Source organism: Schistocerca serialis, chromosome 3 (assembly GCF_023864345.2).
Source record: "Schistocerca serialis cubense isolate TAMUIC-IGC-003099 chromosome 3, iqSchSeri2.2, whole genome shotgun sequence".
In the NCBI taxonomy this organism is placed as follows: Eukaryota; Metazoa; Arthropoda; class Insecta; order Orthoptera; family Acrididae; genus Schistocerca; species Schistocerca serialis.
This window is the reverse complement of record NC_064640.1, coordinates 757,667,400-757,690,027: the sequence shown is the minus strand read 5'-3', so window position 1 is coordinate 757,690,027 and position 22,628 is coordinate 757,667,400. Positions and strand designations below refer to the sequence as shown.

At 42.9% G+C, this 22,628-nt stretch overlaps 1 protein-coding gene across 1 annotated transcript in view; it reads right to left on the bottom strand.

The window, feature by feature from the left end:
* LOC126471201 (agrin-like) overlaps nucleotides 1-22,321 on the bottom strand; it is a 186,225-nt gene extending 163,904 nt beyond the window's left edge. The window contains exon 1 of the mRNA XM_050099314.1: nucleotides 22,279-22,321. Within this exon, the coding sequence (XP_049955271.1) occupies nucleotides 22,279-22,321 (43 nt within the window). The remainder of the gene's footprint in view (nucleotides 1-22,278) is intronic.
* Nucleotides 22,322-22,628: the final 307 nt, after the last annotated feature.

Genomic DNA, 22,628 nt, shown 5'->3' with positions numbered 1-22,628 from the left:
AGGGCTGGAGGCGACGTTGTCCTTAGAGAAAGGTCGAAACGTCTGGGGTCTGTCAGCAGTGTCAAAGGTTGTCAAGAACGTTGTCTTATTGCCCATCACACAGCGAATTGTCGTTTTTGACCGCGAAATGTGCTGGAATCAACTGAACATGTCAGGGGTTTGTGGTGAGATTTTATAGCAATGTGACACCATTAACCCACCTTCCACCTCACATGAACTTTTGAGATCTGGCCTATTCTTCTTATATGCCGACACCTTGCTATTTGAAGTATCTCCGAGATCGATGGTGACGTCGTAGGGCGCCACGCTTTTGAACCATTACAGGCGAAGGTAACTTGCACCTCCGATCCAAATTTCAAACTTATGCATAGCAGCGGGAGACAATTACGCGGTTTAGAAAAAGTAGCACAGTCCATTTTGGCCGTCACAGCGACGGTATCGAAGTATATGCTGGGATTTTTGAATGGTTATGTCTCTATGTATCCGTAAGATGAAACTCTCAGACCAGAACTTGTGACGCACCGAAACAACAGAAATTAGGTGGGTGGTTTTTGCGGCTGAGAATATGATAAAATAACCGCCCAAGACGATAGGAGTACGTTAGCCTTCAAGCAGCCTTGTAATGCCTTCTCGATAAAATTTCCGTCATGTGGGCATTAGATCCAGATAAAATAGATATCAGTGAGGAGTAGTCCATTAATTGGGAAAGATACGCCACTATTTAATGGAATAAATGCTCCTGGTGTGCATACATTAAACGCCGCATGTGTTTATACAATGACCTGCTGGTTCATTACTGGCTGACTGCATGTAGTTATTACTGATTTATGTCTTGTTATATCAGTTACCTTGGAAGCGTCATTTTCTTGAAGTAGTATTACGTCAACATCTACTGCCGATTATGGTTTTGTTTCAAATCAAGTATTTTGATAGGATAAGTCACACAATTTAAGCTTAAGGCAGCGATATTATAAGTTTGCCTCACTACTTCTGGCTATCTTCTGTCCATATCATCTAAAGATCATAAGATTCGGATTGAGACATGTCCAAATTCGTGTGGGTCTTCTATTGAAGGAAGGCAAGTCAGTCATCCCACACTGGACTGGTGTGGGTTCGGTTTCACTGCCTGTAGTGGTATTTCATCTGTTAACTCTCCGATATCGTAATATTTTGCGGTCTCCGTTATTGTTGACCTCTTCTCGTTGGCGTTTTAGAGTGCGTGTTTGGCAGTGGCATTGTCGGATTTATTATCCAAAATTTACAGATATTATACCCTAGTGAGCGTGCTGGAGGGTGCAAACTATCTTGAGTTGGCAACAGAATCGTTTTTGAGGGTTGTGAAGAATGTGATTTAGAAATACTACCTGGTGACGGAAACCCAGCATCCTTTGATGAGGTGAGTGGGCTGTTACCTGACATCTTGCAATTGGCTTGTCTGGAAATTTTTATGGTACGATGAGACCGTTTGAGTCAATATAGGCTGGTCGTGTCTCTTGCGTAGGTATTGGTATCTTGATTACTGATGGAGGAGGTTGCGTTTAGGAACTACTACACTCTTACCATAGAATTCAATTTGGAGCATTGTGATAATAAATTACCTGTCTTCGCAAACCCCTCACATATGGGATGACCATCATAGGCAGTTAGAGCCTGAAGACAGACTACGACCAGACACTAGGGAGTATGTTTCTTCACTTCAATTTTCAAAACACGGACCACATTATCGTCAAATTCTTAATTTCTAAGTGCGTAATATAACAATTGGTCGACTGTACACCTAATGTCTCGTGTGTAATCGCTATGCACTTATATCCAAGCCAGTTATGTCCAAATCGGTCTGGTCCATATGTTACATGGTGTCTTTCGCTTTCGCAATGACGGCCAGTGAATGCTTCGTCGCTGTTGTGATGGATGCTCGAACGGTCGTTCCGAAATTTCATTCCGCTGCCACGTAATCACTCTAGCCTCTTGCTTCGTGCAACTGGTAATAGTTTTCAGATGTTTACTATCAGGAAACAACAGTGGTATGTGTTTGTGCTATCGTTAAGCTATTTCTATATCATGAATGACACAAGAGGTAATGGAATGTATCGAAATTCTCAGACACTACATTTTGCACCCAGGTACTTTTGACTTCGTATTTCATCACTTATTTTCAACAACGGACTCAAGTTTGTACTCTCGTAAGCTGTTTGGCTGAAGCACGCTGTCTACAAATGCTGCTGTACCTCGAAATAAGCGTGCAATTGACGCGGAGAGTGTAAGACATTAAGGGTATTGTAGTACATACACATTAACACAACTTAAGAAGACAGTTAAATGCACGAGTGTAGCATAGCACTCTTATCAGCCTAATTGGGAACAAACAGGATGAAACTTTCTGGGGTAATGGAGAAGTATAAAGGACTCAAAAGGAAGCAAATGTCACTAAAACGTCGTAGTGAAAAGTTAAAACCCAAAATAGCTGCTTCAATACGAACTTGAAATAAAGCTACTGTAATCTGTCATGCATTTCGTTCTATCACGAATACATGCAGTCAGTGTGATTGGAAAACTGACAAACCGTATGACTCATAGGAACATATTATGATGAGTTACAACAGAGGTACAGCACACATCTCAAATGGTTCATATGGCTCTGAGCACTATGGGACTCAACATCTGAGGACATAATTTCCCTAGAACTTAAAACTACTTAAACCTAACTGACCTAAGGACATCACACACATCCGTGCCCGAGCCAGGATTCGAACCTACGACCGTAGCAGCCGTGAGGTTCCGGACTGAAGCGCCTAGAACCGCTCGGTCACAGCGGGCGGCAGCACACATCTCAATTCAGTTCAACTACTCACATATATGCGTGCAATTATGTATGTAAGTTGGCGTTAAACAAACTGTTACCATCACTGTGAGCAATTATCTGTAACGAAGATTTCCTGTGTCCTTTGTTCTCGTGCCTGCCTCTTGAGAAATTGCTCTTTCTGTTCCTATTCAAGCATTCTCTTTTAGACGCGAAGGGAATATGCGCCTGAGTGAAGATCAGACGATACCGTTTGATACTGCGGTAAATTCAATTTCGTTCTTGAACTGAATCGACGTCCAAGAACTCAGCTGCCGACGTATGACTATTGTTGCCCGAATGATTCGCAGCAGAGCGCAGACAGCAACATCACAGTGACTGCTTGAGGCATATATAGAAAGAGAAGCTAATTTCAGCTTCAGTTTATTCCACAGTAAAGTTGTTACAGTATCTGAAAGTTGCTTTCCTAAGAAGTTATCCAGAAGAGCCATAAAAACAGCAAGTACACCGTGGATAACTAAAGGAATTAAAATCCAATTTCGAAGGAATAGTGAAATTTTGTATAAAGGCCAGAATAAGTCAGGATTCAACGATACTAGCATACTACAAAATAATACTGTAACGTTTTAAGGAAATCATTTAAATGTCAGGAAGTATGTACGTCCCTCTAAAACCAATCCACACTCGCAAGAATCAAATGAAGAGGAAATTCCTAGACAAATTAAAATTGTAAAAAATAACAAATCATCAGGTGAAGACAAAATTGTGGCAGCTGACTGAATAACAGTAAAGAGTGTTACATTGGTCGTGCCAGGCATTTGGTGAACAGAAAAAATTCAAGATGACCAAAGGAAAAACATTGAAATACCCACTACAAAAAAGGGAGGCAGAACTGATATTAATAACTGTAGAGGAAGCTTCTTCCTTCTTGATCGTTGCAAAATTCTATGACAATGGCTCTGGGACTGAGGATAACAACAGCTTGAATACAAAACTTGAGAACAGCTAGCAGTTTTCACACCTAATAGATTTTGGACAGAACAAATTTTAGTTCTGAAGTTATTTCTTAGGCACTAATAGTCTAACATTAAGGAGACACAAGGTTCCTTTGTAGATTGTTTAAAAAGTTAATGACTCAGTAGACTGTAAGCGTCTCTTCCAAATTATGAATGAATAAGATGTTGACCTCCGAACCACTCCAGATTTTAGTGAAACACTGAACGGTAGCAAATGACGTATTGCAAAAATCAAGCGATAAATTTAGTAAAATTTTGAAATTAAATTACGAGTGAGGCACGATGATGGACTTTATAGATTACATTTGAAATGTATCTTGGAAGAAATAATCCAGAAGTGGAGAAAACTGAAATCGGAACTTACTTTTGACGATCTAGTCGAATTAGGGACTTCCAGTATTTGGACAGATTGCTTAGCCGTTTCAGACAACTTAACGATTCTCAGCCAGGTCTTTAAATAGCAGAGAGACAAATTAAAATTTTTGAAGGAAGAGCACTACGAGTAAGACTCAAAATACCATTCGTACAACAAAATACAGTTCTAACAACAATTTGGAATCCCGAATTGTAAAACTAAAAACGATAAAAATCAAGAGACTTAGTACAAAAATTTGGCCAACCCATTCAGGACATTGGCCTCGAAAAAGTTAGTTTAGAAGTTAGTTGCCACAAAATGTATAACAAAAATGCAGATCAACATACACAAAATGGAGTCAGAAACAACACATTTATCAAAGCAAAGTGCGTTTAATGAGCTGAAACACTCATTTTGAACATGAAGAGAGACACTGAACGAATCCGAAAGCAAAATGAAAAAGTAATCACGAAAATTTTAAACTGAAATTATATTGAAGGAGGAACATACAACTTACTATGCGCAAATAAAGCATTTGAAAAGTATACCATCATTTATTCGGATATGAAATGAAATGCAAGCACAGAGTTTCTGGGCATATTAAAAGAATATGTTCAACGGAACTGAGACAGGATGCAGAATTTCTATGAAAGTTGCTGTAAAGCTAAAATTTAAAGAATGAAATGGATCGATGCTGTTGAAGAAGACTTGAAGGAATCTGGTATAGCAGAACTTCATGTACTACAAAGAAAAAAATAGGTCGAAAATACATGACAGGGAAGTTGGTCTGGTAGAAAAACCAGAGAATACTAGAAGTGCTCGGCCTGACGAGTCGAGCAGAGCCTATTCTGAGAGACTGAGAAAAATATGGGCACAGCCACAAGCTAAAATAAAGCATCGAAAATGCCCTTTGTTGTAGATCGCGTGACCAGTAGGACCTAAAGGTTAATAATAAGAAAATATTTTTACGATCGGACTTGATGTGCCCGCTGCACAGAAAGGTCCAAAATCAGTCACATGTGATGTTTGAGTTAAGGATATGTATTAACAGCGACAGCAATACCAGAAGAATATGCAGTGCTGAAGCAGCGACTGAGCAACGCTGCTATGCGTCACTAGCACACACACAGCACGCGAAACAGAGCAAGTCGAGCGAAGAGGACTTGGTGAACAACTATTTACGGATTCAATGAGTACTAGAAGACACTAGAGCTGGCTGTTATTTGAATACCAGAGTACAATAAAACACCATAAATATTACTGTTTTAGATACATGTAAACCGAAACTAAAAGCCATTCTACAAAAACGCCTTGAAAGTGGGGTATTGTGTTAGTACTGTTCTCTGTATCAGTATCTAGTACAGTCGAAACCACGTGTTCCTCGATCGAGCTACCTTGTATTGTATGCTGCCCGACGCTTCGCTGTCTGTCTAATACCGCCATGCACAAGCGCTACTCGGTAGCTGCTGTGGTACTGAGTAATCATCATGTTCTGTTGTCCCGGTTAACACATATCAGTAACCTGTACTGACTTGAGAAGGTTTTATCGGATAGATAACTAAAATTGCAGTTTATGAAACATTTTGTTTGTAATTAGAAACGAACCTACGTTCTTCCTGTCATTAGACACTGGGAGTCTTATAAATTGCCTAAAGATCAATATATCTTTGGGCTGACTGAAAAAACGAAAATACAAATATCAGCAGAATCATTAGAGAAATTGGATCTGCGTATGATGACCCTTAGGAGAGAGTTCAAGCATATACACAGTGTCCCAGGAGGAACTGTCGTTATGAGACATAGGACAGGTACTCCCATTTGAAGAAAAACTTTTATATGCTCCGAATAGTTTCCGAGACAGATAAGATGTTATGCACATTTGTTTTTGGCAGTTGGCCTGCACTTACGTGTCTTACTAGCCCAACCGATTTGACGCTTTATTCAGGCAAAACGTACCTCGTGACTTTCAATCTCCTGTTTTTCTGGGTGTTTTTCTCCCATTAAACCAACCCGTTGAACGCACAGTTGCCCTTGCTGTGGTGTCCTGTGATTGAAGTAACGCGAGTGTTCGAGAGGATATCAAAGAGAAGTATCGGTTAACGGTGTTCGTACAAGCGCAGGACAAAATGCCACATATATACAATAATCAAGTATTCAAGTATTTGCAGATATGGTGTACGTTTACGGCTTCTGCGATGAATTTGTCGGCGCATACCGACATGTCGGGGCTGTTTCCCCAGAGTTTTCAGCGCATTGTGTGGAACAGGTACACTACCAAGTTACTATTTTTCTTCTGAATGTGTAGTTCAGCAACCTGTAAAGGAACAGCAACACATTGTTGCAATGGTGCAGCGTAGTTCTGCTACAAGCACAAGGCAGCTTTCTTCACGTGTCAGTCTCCCACGAACACGTGTATGATTAACAATACATGCGAAAATCTTGTACCCATTTCACATACTGCATTTCCATAATCTTCACATTGACAACAATCCCCAAAACATAAATTTTGTGAGTGGGTAATTGACGATCGTCATTTGCTCCCATTAACACTATTCGATGAGGAAGACACGTTTACGCGGAATGGGACACGTTACGCGGAATGGCATCAACAATAAAAGTAATAATCATCGATGGTCGCAGAAAAGTCCACAAAACCAGTGCCAAGATTTTCTGTCAATGTTTAGTGCTGCATAATCGGTAACATGTTTATACGTTCAGTCATTTTGGAAGAGCGAATGGTGGAACGGAATTACTTGCATCTTTTGAAATTTCTTTTCTTGAACGCTGTGAGGACGTTGCTTTGGCCATGTGGTTTCCAATACACTTCCAGCATGACGGAACCTCTCCACATTTTACCAGACGTGTGAGGGAGCGTCTTACTCACACTTACCTTAATCGCTCGATTGGCCGTGGATGTAAAATTAACCGGCCACCAAGATCGGCTTACCTTTATGCCATTAGGATTTTTTTTTTGTGGGGTTGGATGAAGTTTGAGGCGTACAAAGGAAAGATGAATACACGAGATAAACTGCCTGGTCCCAGCATGGACGCTGTTGCCCTCATCAACGCACGTGCAGAGGCACTCCGACAAGTAACAAACATGTTCTCCCAAGAGTGCAAAAGTGCACTGATGTTGATGGTGGGCTATTGAAACATTTATCGTGAACAGTACAAAAGCTGCAGTGTGACGCGTTCGTCGATGATTAGGACGGAATGTGTCAAAAATACGTATTTCGCAATAGATACTTTGTATAACGCATTTTTATTGTTTACTAGCTGCTGTACAAATGTAGGTGACAGCCGAACGAAGTGACGAGGCTAAGGTATTCGTGATTTTTAAGCTGAGTAACAATAGACAGAAATGCATAGAAATGAATGATTATAGTCTCCAACTATTGAAGTATAATACATAATAATTTAACTATTTAGGATCAAATTAAGTACTTTAAATAATTCATTGTCCACTAAGTCGCAAAATGACCGCTTTTTGCGACATGAGTGGGCAAAGTGATCACTTATTTTAAATCTCAAGAATGAGGGATAAAAGCTTTTTTAACAAATAACTAAATATATTTTACTGTAAACATGATTCGAATTAAATTATTTACAATTCTCACACATAAAAATCAGACTATGTTCCTCCTGTGTAGAGTTCGTGCGCCCAGAGGGAGCAGGAATGGCAGTAAATCCAATGCTCTTCTCGCATTGAATGTGAAAATTTTTCTTAGTAGTACATGCACTCGTTGTCCATGAACGAAGTGTCAAACACTAAAGAAGGTTTATGGGGTCAAGATATTATACTTCAAACACTGTTTCATTGAAGGGACTCAAGTCACATTCCCTCTCCACAACAAATACACAAACTAAACACTTATCTCACTTCAGGATAACTAAAATGCACAAAAACTATTATAACCTGAGGCGTGGCACACTAAACAGGTTAGAGTTCATTGAGTGACTACGCCCTCCAGGGAGAATACGTTGAAGCATTTCCCGCGGCGTGTAAGCACCATACAGCCTCCGAAACCTAATGGCCACATCGACCTCCATCGCAAGTTTGCCCCGCTCTAAACCTGACAATGTACTGAAGAATAATGTCTATTAAATGTGCTCTGTCTAAGAAACCATTAGGAATAGTTGCTAATAATATAAAAATAATGACATACGATAATTAAATAAAATAACGGTACAGAACGAAAATATTCACCATGCAGTGGAGTGTGTGCTGATAAGATATTCGCTGGCTGGGTCTCGAACTTGGAACAGTTGCCTTTGGGGGCAAGTGCTCTACTAACTGATCAAGCCCACCACAACTCACGACCCGTCCATCCAGCTTTACTTCTACCAGTACCTCGTCCCTTACCTTCCAAACTTCACAGACGTTCTGTGAAACTTGCGGGACTAGCTCTCCAGGAAGAGAGGAGATGCGGAAAAGTGACTTAGCCACAGCCTGGGAGACGTTTTCAGATGTTTCATTCTGGAAAATCCCCCAGCCTGTAGCTAAGCCATATCTCCGCAACATACCTTCTTCCAGGACAGCTAGTGCAGTAACTTTCGCAGAACGTCTGTGAAGTTGGGAAGGCAAAATAAGAGGTACCGGTACTGCCGGAAGTAAACCTGTGAGGTCGGGGCGTGAGTCACGCTTGAGTATCTAAGTTGGACGAAGTTCCGCCTCGAACTCCGACCGGAAGGTTTGTTGGTTAATCGCCGCACCACAGCTCCTGGACAGCTTTCCCTTAGTCTTACTTGTATCTTCGTGTTCGTCGCATTGTTGTTTGGTCAGAAAAATTGGTTCAAATGGCTCTGAGCACTATGGTACCTAACTTCTGAGGTCATCAGTCCCATAGAACTTAGAACTACTTAAACCTAACTAATATAAGGACATCACACACATCCATGCCCGAGGCAGGATTCGAATCTGCGACCGTAGCGGTCGCACAGTGCCTGACTGTACAGTGATGTTACATTTTGTGCATATATCCGTTAGCAGTGGCGTACTCCGTTCATAATGTTCGCCAAGTGTTTCAAGGGTGTTTGCAGAAAAGGTACAGTCGGCTTCAGTTTCGATAAACCCACGCGTTCCACACAACCTTCATCTTTGGGGATTCACGATTGGCTCTTTAATACAATTCAAGTATCGTCTCATCAAGATCATACTGACTGTTCTGATTCTTATGTCTTTTATGTAAAGTTTTTGGACCCACTACCAGTAGATAGGGTGCTTTTGCTTTACTGTTCTCAAGTTCCCTTTAACCATTGTGACAGTTCCATAAGTATGGTGATTGTTGATAACGCGGGACTGGATTATATCAATGTTTGAGTGTTCAATCGCCGACCGGAAGTCGAGAATGTTATTTTAGTAGGTGTTGCTCAATTGTGATGCAGTGCGAGGTATACGACGCGAACGCCGGTCCACTCAACACCAGTTCCAATGTTGTAGAGGAATCCGTTCACTGGAGATGGGAGCCGAACGTAACATTCCTTCTCATCTACGGGTCTGTGTTTACCTCACTCATATAACGTATGGCGGGCAAGTGAGCGTATATAATACTTCCTCAGCAATGGAAGTGGCCTCCTTAGATCTAATTGCGCGTGGCGGGTATTTGTACTGAGTATCTCATATCTAAGACTTACGTTAGCTACTCTCGTTACTACGGTCACCAGGTTGGTGCCACCGCTTTTTCGATTGCAATGGAATAACAGAGGGTTGTGCAGCTTACTGATAACGACTATTCGTCTCTACTTTCGGAGCACGGTACTGAAAATGTTGTCATCAAGTCGACAATGTACATAGAGCAACATAACAGACGTCCTACGCAGGATGGTGAGGAGTCAAATATGTTTACTCCTCTCCAACACCTCCTTCAAGTAATTTTTGCGACTGATGTATCTCGTAGCGCTCAGTCCTGCTTTCTTGATGTATCCGATAGTGCGTAAACTGATATGTTGTGGTCCCTGCCCCATTCCTGTGTTTCTATCCGAATTGCAAGGATTCCATCCTACAGAGTGGGCCACTGTTGCTCCTCGTTTGTCACTTACTTTGGTTAATGTTCAAGAACTGCGTACATCCCCGACTGCTGATGCTTTACTGCCTCGTAGTAGTGATAAACAATGTGTCCAATCTGCGTGGGGGGTGGCCCGTGAAAAGAAGAAACATAAACACTCTAGCGGCTGAGTGGGAGGCCCTATATTCTGAATAGCCACTGGTGTCAGCAATGGATCTAGTCTCCAAATGATTCAGTTGGTCAGAACCTCAAATTTGATTATTGTTGTTAAAGTATGGAGACTTATACTTTTCTTTCACTGAATGTTAGTTGGGTGGAATCGTTGCGGCACGCGTCCTTCCGTCAGTATATCGATGATTCCTTTGCGAATGTCATATTACTTTACGCAGTAAAATGTACTCGTTTTTTCTCTGTGACTTTTGCACTGTGTTTAATGTGGCTCTCGCGTGTTCCACGGGGACTGCCTTGTTTTTTAGTTAGGGCATTGCCATTGACGGGATTTAGGATATTAATAATGGTAGAGGAACATGTACTTTCCTTCACCTGACCTCGAAACTCTCTTATGCACTGCCCGGCACCGAACGGAGTTTGGACCGTTAGGCGATTTTATAAGGGTGAAGTGGTTCCTCTGTAACTTAATAGTCAGTAGAGTATTTTGATAGGTGGTGATTTAAACTGTGTGTGGCGCACCGTAGATAAGTCTAGCAATTTCAATTTCTGTCGGGAATTGCAGGACTTAGTTCGTTCCTTGAGATTGCAAGACGTTTTGATCTGTAGATGTTAGACTTTTGTCAAATTTACTTATTTTACTGGTGCTTCTAGGAGTAGGCTCAACCGATTTTATTTATCTGCTTGGCTGCATCGTAGGACTAGGATGTCCATGTCATCCTCGGCAGCTTCGTGGACCACTGTGCAATAACTGTTACTTTAAATCACTCGCGAAAGTCGGCGAAATTATTTCGATTCCCTCAGACGCTGATTGTGGCGCTCTTTGAAAATCCCTCTCTCGATGAGGTGACCCTGGAAGTGTGGGAACGTAGTCTCCACTCTACTGCGCGATACGTCTCCATTTTGGGATGGTTGCTTCAGCTGGCAAAGCCGAGGCTCAGACAAACGTTGATACGATTCATCCCTGGTAAAGCGCAGGAATTTCGGAAGACGCTAGAATTTTACTGCTCTCTCTCTCTCTCTCTTACGTGACCTTTATGAAAGTGTGCATCAGGCACCGCTAAGGATTGTAGACCTCATGCGTGTAAAAGTGAAATTGTTACGGTTGAAGCAGCTTCAAATGGAAGGGTTAAGGATACCACCCTAGCACATTACCTAATAGCGGATAAACTAACATCTTTATATCAGCTAATTTGACATCAGACATGTCATCACCGTCCGTGTATCATATCTCTCAAGACACAGGATGGCAATGTAATGACTACAAAAAACGACATACTGCACTCTCGATAACAGTCATACACTCCTGGAAATGGAAAAAAGAACACAATGACACCGGTGTGTCAGACCCACCATACTTGCTCCGGACACTGCGAGAGGGCTGTACAAGCAATGATCACACGCACGGCACAGCGGACATCCCAGGAACCGCGGTGTTGGCCGTCGAATGGCGCTAGCTGCGCAGCATTTGTGCACCGCCGCCGTCAGTGTCAGCCAGTTTGCCGTGGCATACGGAGCTCCATCGCAGTCTTTAACACTGGTAGCATGCTGCGACAGCGTGGACGTGAACCGTATGTGCAGTTGACGGACTTTGAGCGAGGGCGTATAGTGGGCATGCGGGAGGCCGGGTGGACGTACCGCCGAATTGCTCAACACGTGGGGCGTGAGGTCTCCACAGTACATCGATGTTGTCGCCAGTGGTCGGCGGAAGGTGCACGTGCCCATCGACCTGGGACCGGACCGCAGCGACGCACGGATGCACGCCAAGACCGTAGGATCCTACGCAGTGCCGTAGGGGACCGCACCGCCACTTCCCAGCAAATTAGGGACACTGTTGCTCCTGGGGTATCGGCGAGGACCATTCGCAACCGTCTCCATGAAGCTGGGCTACGGTCCCGCACACCGTTAGGCCGTCTTCCACTCACGCCCCAACATCGTGCAGCCCGCCTCCAATGGTGTCGCGACAGGCGTGAATGGAGGGACGAATGGAGACGTGTCGTCTTCAGCGATGAGAGTCGCTTCTGCCTTGGTGCCAATGATGGTCGTATGCGTGTTTGGCGCCGTGCAGGTGAGCGCCACAATCAGGACTGCATACGACCGAGGCACACAGGGCCAACACCCGGCATCATGGTGTGGGGAGCGATCTCCTACACTGGCCGTACACCACTGGTGATCGTCGAGGGGACACTGAATAGTGCACGGTACATCCACACCGACATCGAACCCATCGTTCTACCATTCCTAGACCGGCAAGGGAACTTGTTGTTCCAACAGGACAATGCACGTCTGCATGTATCCCGTGCCACCCAACGTGCTCTAGAAGGTGTAAGTCAACTACCCTGGCCAGCAAGTTCTCCGGATCTGTCCCCCATTGAGCATGTTTGGGACTGGATGAAGCGTCGTCTCACGCGGTCTGCACGTCCAGCACGAACGCTGGTCCAACTGAGGCGCCAGGTGGAAATGGCATGGCAAGCCGTTCCACAGGACTACATCCAGCATCTCTACGATCGTCTCCATGGGAGATTAGCAGCCTGCATTGCTGCGAAAGGTGGATATACACTGTACTAGTGCCGACATTGTGCATGCTCTGTTGCCTGTGTCTATGTGCCTGTGGTTCTGTCAGTGTGATCATGTGATGTATCTGACCCCAGGAATGTGTCAATAAAGTTTCCCCTTCCTGGGACAATGAATTCACGGTGTTCTTATTTCAATTTCCAGGAGTGTATGTTGGGCTGAATGGTGTACCCGTTCCTGACGATACGGCATCCAATTTATTTGTTGAGGCTCTGTATCGTACGCTTAAACCAGTTCATAACGCTGCGTTTTTAGGAGTTTTTCAATGTGGCGATGTCTATGACTTTATTGCCAGATTGCATTCTCGTAATTCGGCTAGGTTGGATGGTCAGCCTGAGTTTTACGTCAGTTTTTGGCCTTTGTTGGGTATTACTTTTATGTTACTTTAAAACGAATTGTTGAGAGAGTAGTTTGTGCCCATTTCGTTCAATGCTAGCAAAATTGTGTTAATTCCTGAAGGTTCTGGTCAGGCAGTAACAGACAAATTTCGTTCGATCACCTTACTAAATTTCCATTATAAGAATGTGGCGAGGAAGATGAATAGACGGTTGTCTTCCTTGTTGGGGAAAGAAATTGTTCACCTTGGAAACTGTATTCCTGACTGTACTTTTATAAACCAGGTGGAAGAATGTCAGGATAGCAAATCGGTGGTCGTTGCTACTTCTGTTCCTATTTCTCTGGTGATTTTGGATTTTTATGAGGAGTTCGACTGGGTCATCCATAGCAGGTACCGGAATTCCTAGGGTTCACAAATGACGTGCGCAGGGCCTCGCATAAAGTGTTGAGCGTATCCAAGCTCTGGTGTCTGTTAATGGCCAACTGACACTCCAGATTACTATCTGTAGTGGTTTTTCTCAGGGAACTGAACTGTCAGTGTCATTATTTGTTCTGTCACTTGAGCCCCTGCTTCGAAGAATCGTCGCTTGATTACAATGATGGACACCTTGGGCGAGACGATCTCGGTGCATGCATATGCGGACAGTGTGGTTGTTTTACTCCATTCTTCTAGTTAGATTCCGTTGCCCAAGACTACGTTGGATGTCTTTTGCCTTGTACCTGGTGGCCGCGTTAACGAAGACAAATGTCGAATGTTTTAAGTACGGTGTTTTCATACTGCTGTCATTTCGTGGGCGACAACGGTCGATAGACATGAGTCTTTGGTAGTTATAATTAACTGTCCATCATTACAAATGGCTATACTTAATTGGAATTCGATTACAGAGAAGGTACAAGTAGCAATCCTGGAACATGTACGGCGCTCCCTTAATCTACTTCAGAAGGTTCAGATCCTGAATACCAACGCTTATGCAAAGCACATTACATCGCTCAGATATTTCCTCTTCCCGTAAAGATGGCTAGGAACATAAAATAACTTTTAGTCGTTTTTATGGAATTACAACATTTTTCGATTACGATACGAGGTGGCTGCACGTGCCATTCTCTCGCGAAGGGGACTTCCCGGTACTCAAAGGAAAGCTTCTGTGTTATTTGTTCGAGTGAATATCCAATTAAAATACATCCCCGGATTTTATATTGCTGTCATTTATTTGTGGGCTGATATTCTACAGAAGCAGCATCCCACATCCACAATTTTGGTAATGGTTGGGAGACGGACTAATTGCAAGGCCCAAGTTGAACGGACATCACTGAAAACTTCTAGGAAGACTGTGTGATTTCATCTTAACCTCCCTGATCTACCAACAGCGGTGGTGTCCTCGTGGTATCACGGGATACACAGTCTGTTATCCACCAATTAGTGCCTGTTTCGTATTGGACTTGATGTCACAGATTATTACGGTTGCTGTCCCAGCAAAGACACGCTACAACATACATTTGCCTATCTTGGCCACAGATCGAACTGGCACTGGTTTAAAAAACAATTATCAAATCTAACCTGATGCGTTGAACTTGCCTATTAGGCTGCTGTCTTATTGTGTCCAGACGCCTCTTACTTTCTGGGAACAAAGTGAAATACTATTGCATGGTTGTTATGCCACTATGTTCATAACACAGTAGAAGAGGGCACGATAAGGTCCCACTCGACTTCCACCAATATATGGCCACTGCTTACTGTAAGATTTTTGCCTGCGACTCTATCGTGACCTTTTGGCCTATATGTTGAAACCTGTATTTTGTCGTCAAGGTATTGTTTGAGCTACCTGGTTCATGTGATATTCTCGTCATGGTGCGTTTGTAAGGTGTCAAACAAATAACACACCTTACACTGAATTCCTGAAACAATTCCCATTAACTCGATATATCACACGACACAGATACGTGGAAATGTACGAATTTTTTGATAAGCAAAGCGAAGCGAGTAACAAACCGACATCTCGTGAATAAAGACCACTAACAGTCACGCTAGTAATTTGTCACAAGTAATTTCCCTCATCCGAGCTACGAGACGCAGTTCTGAGGGAAAGGAGAATTTGATGATGGCACGCTGTCTCGCACAGCCGAATCCCTCGCCACGGGACACCTAGTGGACACAATGAGACGCCACAGCCACCAGCAAAAGCAGCCCTTTTGCTGCTTTTAACAACGACCCTTCGGAAAGCCTTTCTACACGAACATACCCGGAAGTCGCAGATAAAAGTCTTGAGAAACCCAACGCAAAAGACTGGTGACTCACTGTAGCTACCTCCATTAAAACTCAAATGAAAGATAAAGCTGTTTATCTCAGTATTACCTAGCATATGTTAAACTCTGCCCTACGGGGGAAACGACACCTGTGATAGTCTACAAAAACCCTATGGCGTGTACATATAACAAGTACGAACGTCCTGAGTGGCCAGAAGGAAAACGCGTGGCCACCAGCTTTGATATGGGCAAATTGCAGGTTAATTGGCTACATCTCTTGCAGAAAACCGTCGGGTGTTTGAGCAAGGAGACTCGCGCTGCGCTGAGACGATTTCGTGAGTCATTATCTGAACACTTGGTCTCAGGCTGGTCGTAACTCAGAAGGAGTCTCGTAGTGCAGAGAATCGCACCAAGCACTGACAGTTAACAATTGCGAGCGATTTGTGGCCAATAACATACGTGCTATTCCAGCCAAATAGCATATACCATGCCAATTACCTTAGCTAGGAATAAACAGAAATCTTGGCTTCACCAAAAACGTAGAAATTTATCCGAATAGTGTTTAACAATCGAGAGAGATTTAGAATAGCTTCTTAGATTGACAGCTCGCGCCGAAAACCGCCACAGCCGCCGCCAACGCAAGGTAATCACACGTGCTCATGCTACGCTACCAAGTGATATTCAATTGACACTCAGAACTGCAGACGTCTCCCTCTCTCCTAATTTTCGTACATTCAGCCATCACATATAGTTAAACATATTCATGACAGTCGGGTTTAGCTGAAGGAGAAACTTGAGCAGTCCTATCTAATTAAATGGATTGATCAGCCACTATAAAGTTATGAATTGTTTTCATTGTGTACTTCTTTTTGGTTCAAATGGCTCTGAGAACTATGGGATTAAACATCTGTGGTCATCAGTCCCCTAGAACTTAGAACTACTTAAACCTAACTAACCTAAGGACATCACACACATCCATGCCCGAGGCAGGATTCGAACCTGCGACCGTAGCAGTCGCGCGGTTCCGGACTGAGCGCCTAGAACCGCTAGACCATCGCGGCCGGCACTTCTTTTTGATTGCCCTTTACCGACCCCCATTCAACATTGAGTATTTTCATTGTGCATTTTGAAGTAATTGATATCTCTGGCCCCAGGGGTATTTAATTTGTTTGTATTTTTATCCACCCCCCAGAAATGGTCGTCAATCATCTTACCATTAAACAATCTTATAACAGGAATGTCGCTTCACAGTTGTGAACACCCAGTATCAATATTTTAATCCTGTATGTAATTTTTCTAACATTGCTACGTCATGGAGTCATACTTGGAGAAAAAATAAACCTCAATAACAAGAATCTAATGTTTTCATTTTCACTGACAAATAGTTACGCCAGAACCCGTACACTAATTTCTGTTAACGATACCATTTTATTTGCAGGGAGTGTAGTGGAATCGACATTGAGATCATTGTCTGGTTACATCACTGTCCATACTGCTGCACTCTTCTGAACTCTGAATGCGTAAGATGATACGTTCTTACCTTGGAGGTTGTAGGTTCAACACCAAATTCTTAAAACACTTACAGGGCGTTCTTGCGCAACTGTGGTAGAAAGATATATCAGAACCAGTCTCACATATGTTAGATAATCGCAGCCCTGCCAGGCTGGTAAAATACCATGGCAAGGTGGTCAATGATATGCAATTACTGGGACATAAAAAAAAACATCCTCTTAAAAATTTTCGAAATAAATCTTTTGTGTTGGATCAGCCAATGGTAAATATTAGTGACTACTGACAAGTGAATAAGAAGACAGAGGCATGCAATGCACTGAGAGACTTATGCTGTATTACCGTAGTATAGCTGTAACGCCATTGTTAGCCTTAAGTTTTTCTTGCAAGTGCACAGGTAATCTTAAAGTACAGACAAATGCTTTCAGAAAAGACTTCATAGCACTTAGATTTATATTCGATGTTAATGTATACTTCGCATCCAGAAAAACTTTTCTTGCTATTGTCACTTAGAATATTATTTCTTGCTTACTTCGGCCATCATTAGTTATTTGGTGATCAAATATCAAAACACGTCTACTACTTTCAGTGCTCATTTTCTAACCTAACTCCCTCAGCGTTGCCGTAATTATTCATTATTTGTTTCACTTTGATGGTAACTGTTTGTTACATATCTTCTACATATGTTCCTCCAAGTCCTTTGGTGTCTTTAACATAATTACAGTATCATGGTTAAATCATAAATTTTTTTATCTTTTCATTGAGTTTTAATTCCTTTTGCTAATTTCTCCTTGGCTCCTTTCACTACTTGGTTACTGCACACAAGGAGACAATCTGCCCACTGTCTCCTTTCCTCTCAACTGCTGTCTCATATTTTTGTCGTTAAAATGATAAACTGACTCCACAGAGAACTATCAATCTGCAGCGAATTGTGCGCTGATTTCAAACTCTCTGAAAGATTAAAACTGTGTGACGAACACGAACAAAGTCCACCACACAGTTTTAATCTGCCAGAAAGATTTATATAACTTCTTCCTGCTTCCTGTACGACCCTCCTTTCCCTACATTGTACCTCTGATAACTTTTGAGTGTATTCCAGTTAATATTGTCAATATAAATCTACAAATGTTGTAAATTTAAGTTTGTCTTTCTTCAACTTCTCTTCAAATACAAGTAGTAGGACCAGTATTGCCTCATGTGTTCCGTACTTTTCTCTACAACCAAATTTATTTTCCCTCGGTAATGCTTATCAATTTTTAAAGGGATCATTACTTAAGTGATTCATGGTCTAATATTAATGCTGCCAAATAAACGTGAGCGTCTGTGCACTGGCGTTGGTGGAACTTTGAATACAGACCAACGGATCTGTGATACCTGTGAACAGTTTGTCATGGAATAACATTTCCTGAGGTAGCTGTAAGCGTCAGAGACACTGGCATGCCGAACTAGTCGGATTCCATTGTGAGTTAAGGGATAACATAACTTTAGTTGTGTACTAGCTCCTCTGGGTTGGCCTTTTAATTAGTTACGAATAGTTGCTGTGTCTAGGAACCGCCGCCTAAGCTTCGAAATTACATTTTGTGGTACAATTAACGGTACTGTAATTGTAGCTTGTTTTTCGGCTGCTTCAGCGAGTCCGAGATTGCTATTAAATAAAGGAAGGTCCAAACGACGTCTTTGTGACGTAGTGTTGTAATTCCACCAATGATGGACGAATAAAGATAACAAACAGACTTAGTCACGTGCAACTCGAGTGTACAAATCATGTGGCAAGGATGGGTGAGAAGGCAATGCGTAACACTGTGATGGTATGACAATCACTCAAAATGCGTCTGATATATAGCTAGTTGTATGTTATTGACGTGCAGTCAAAAATTATCTAACAAACAGTGTATGTTAGGCGGCTTGAGGAAGGAGACTAAACGCCAGACCGTGTGAACTTGACGGTTAACAGACGCGGGTAGTATTCAGGTACCGTATCGTGTGGACGATGATAAAAAGAAAAAGTAGAAAACGAGGGATCATTTGCTATTATGAACCGAAAAAAGTGAAAGAAGAAGAATATCAAGCAAGACGACATGTGGAGGAAAGAAATCATCTTCTGTCAAGAAAGTATGCATTGTTGTAGCTGCACCTTGACGCTACCGCCATGTATGAATTTTGTGTTCCTAAGATTGGCACGCCGATCTTCGGAGGTTTCGTAACTAGTACATGCTAACAAGGTAACCTACGAAATTGGAAGTTAAAGTAAGAGTTAAGGACTCAACTAAACATGAAAAGAAACGAATTTACTATCTAAAACGCATTTCTTCTCTAGAATATTTAAATTTGTAATTTGTGGTGACTAAATGGTCCAAATGGCTCTGAGCACTATGGTACTTAATATCTATGGTCATCAGTCCACTATAACTTAGAACTACTTAAACCTAACTAACCTAAGGACATCACACAACACCCAGTCATCACGAGGCAGAGAAAATCCCTGACCCCGCCGGGAATCGAACCCGGGAAACCGGGCGCGGGAAGCGAGAACGCTACCTCACGACCACGAGCTGCGAACTGTGGTGACTAACGCAGAACAATGCACACGCAGTAAGTGATTCCCGGGTAGTACTGTGCAGTAAGCAGTTCCTTCACACACAAGGAAATAAAAATTTATAATGGCGGACGCAAGTCTGACTGAAATACAAATAAAAGAAAATGAATAGTTTTACAACGAAGGTTAGGTAGTTACTTATAAACCAGTTTACTTCTAGGATGAGCAACACAGAATATTCATGGCGAATTTTTCATTCTGCCTCCGCGTGTGAACTGGTATGAAATTTCCTACCAGATTAAAGCTACGTGCCCTTCCGAAACTCGAACCCAGGATCTTTCCCTCTCATGGGCAAGTGATCTACCAAATTAGCTACCCAACCATGACTAACGAGCCGTCATCACAGCTTTGCTGCCACCAGAACCTCATCTCCTATCTTCTAAACTACGCAGAAATTGCCCTTGCTTGGAGGACTACCACTCCAGTAAGAAAGGATATTTCATAGACGTGGCCTAACCAAAGCCTGGTTGATTGTTTCCACAATGAACTATCACTCTGCAGCGGAGTGTGGGCTGATATGAAATTCCCTGAGCGATTAAAACTGTCTGCCGGCCAGGAACTCGAAACCAGGTCCGTGGCTTCTTGCGGATAAACACAGTACACACTAAGCTAGCCGAAAACGGCTCACAGCCCGTCCTCATAGCTTTTCTTCCGCCAGTATCTCATCTCCCACCATCCTAACGTCCCAGAAATTCCCCTAGGAAATCATGAGGATTAGCATTCCCGGAAGAACAGATATTGGAATAAAGTCACCACACATAAGCTGATTTTTCCATTATATGATAAGTGTATCGCCCAGACTGTTTGAGACTGGAGCGTGGACTACCTCGTCCTGCAGCCTCTGCAGTTCTAACCATAACTTTTCCCTTAAAGCAGATGGAACGATCTTGGCTTTCAAAAACTTTTGGATTGTACCCTGGAGGACGCAAGTACAATTAAGTCTGAATTATGCACAAATAAAATAAATTGAATAATTTTAACATTGAAAGTTAGTCACTAGCAAAACAGTTCACTGAAATGAGCGGCTATTCGCTGGAAATGATTCTAAGCTCGATCAGTGAAATGCATTCCTTAGTCTAATAAACCTGTGGTCTGTGGAAAGCGAGGGCTCCTGGCGACTGCTGGGCTGATCGTTGTTGGTGCTTCAATGTTGTTTCTCTGGGACAATGGCTGCAGAAGGAACATGCTGATCTGGTGTTCAGCTGACAATTAAATACATTTTTGCTTGATAGATACTGGTTTAGTAGTCAGCAGACACAGATTCTGCTTGGGTAAAGAAGTGCTGTAGATGTGACACCACTTGTGGCCAAGCAAGTGCCACGGATGGTTAAGGTATGACCACACGTTCACGTGGCATCTGCTGTAAGATTGTTTTTGAACAAAATGTCGTCTCGCTCTGCTAATGTGTTAGTTCTCAAGAGGGCCACGTGTGAAGTCAGTAGTGGACCTAAGATATGGCAAACCAACAGATGCAGTTGCCTTGCAGCTATATGCACTCACAGTATCAAACTGTGATACAATATAGTGCCCCCCCCCCCTGCCTATGGGGCTGATGGTAGAACCATCTAGATGTCTGGTTATTCCATTGCGATATTCACTAGTGGAGATGCCCAGGTCCGTAGGGGTAGACGTACATAATAATTGGGGCTTCTATCGCGGCTGTGACTCCATCCTTGGACGTGTGGTTGTGTTGTGAGGGAGCTCCCGCTGCAGGAACCTCAGATGCTGAATCAGCTCTTATTTGGAGCGCACATAAGGTTTGGTGCCCCTAGAAAAGATATCACGGCAGAATCTCATTGGTGAGAAAGGGGCCCCTGAACAAATGGAGCTGCTTAATATGTTTGTATGCCCTGGAGTGATTCTGGTGTTGAATCTCGATGGAAGAGGGCCCAAGAGGCTAATGATCCGAGCTGGGATCCACCGGCGTTTGCCTCTGATGAACATTATAGCGAAGACTTCTTCCTCCAGCTATAAGCGATGCAGTTGGTCTATTAGTGGTTGGTCACTTTGGGCGACAGGCTTGATCGTCAACCATCTTCTTCGTACTATTTTCCAAGTCTTCTATGTGTGCGCTTAATTTCCTTATGTTTCTTCCTATGATTCCCTGATTCTTTGTTACTGCATTCACTGTCTGATTTTAATCCATTAAGGAGGTCTCGCGCTAGCGTTCTCGCTTCCCGAGCACGGTGTCCCAATATGAGTGGGTGTTGTTGCGTCGTCTTCATCATTATCATTCATCCCCTCTACGGTCGCAGGAAGGTAACGGCAAACCACCTCCGTTAGGACCATGCCCAGTACGACCGTGCGGCTCTCCCGCATAGTTCCCCTACGCTCTCTCATGAACCATGGGACGTTTCATTCAAGGAGACCCTTACCATCGTTACTTGTTCTTTCGACAGTCTCAATAGTTTCCTCTGCTGTTCTTCAAGGAAATCGATCTTTGCTTTAAAGGATGTCGCGTCTGCCTCATCTAGCGTACCGAATAAAATCTTACTTCTTTCTCCAATCAAATTCAAAATTACTCTTTTGGAGCGTTTTTCCTCGTGTCTGGACAACTGATTTATTAGTTTTCTTGCTTCCATTATCTTTTCCACATGTCAAGCTGGGGTTTGGTGCGCATTCTCACATTCGGCGGTGCTTATTTTTGCCTTCTGTAACCTTGTTATTCAACTTACCAGTGCCCTCGTGGTTGCCTAATCGGTGCTCTAAACTTGTCATGCCGTACTTGTGGATTAAAATGACTTACGATGCGCCCCGTATCGCTGTGTAGGCTGATGGTTCCTTGATTATCGCAATATATTCCAGGAGCTGACGAATCGCTGTACTTGAACATCTTGGGGAGGTGGCTTTATCTCCAATAAACAGGACACCAAAGGTTTCCGATCAGTATTATTCTCCACATCATGTTCGCTCCAATCATATGTGATTAAAGTAATTCTTTTAGTCTGTTAGCATGAACCTTCACACATTTCTGTCTTTTTAGACTAATTACTAGCTGGCCGGTGTGGCCGAGCGGTTCTAGGCC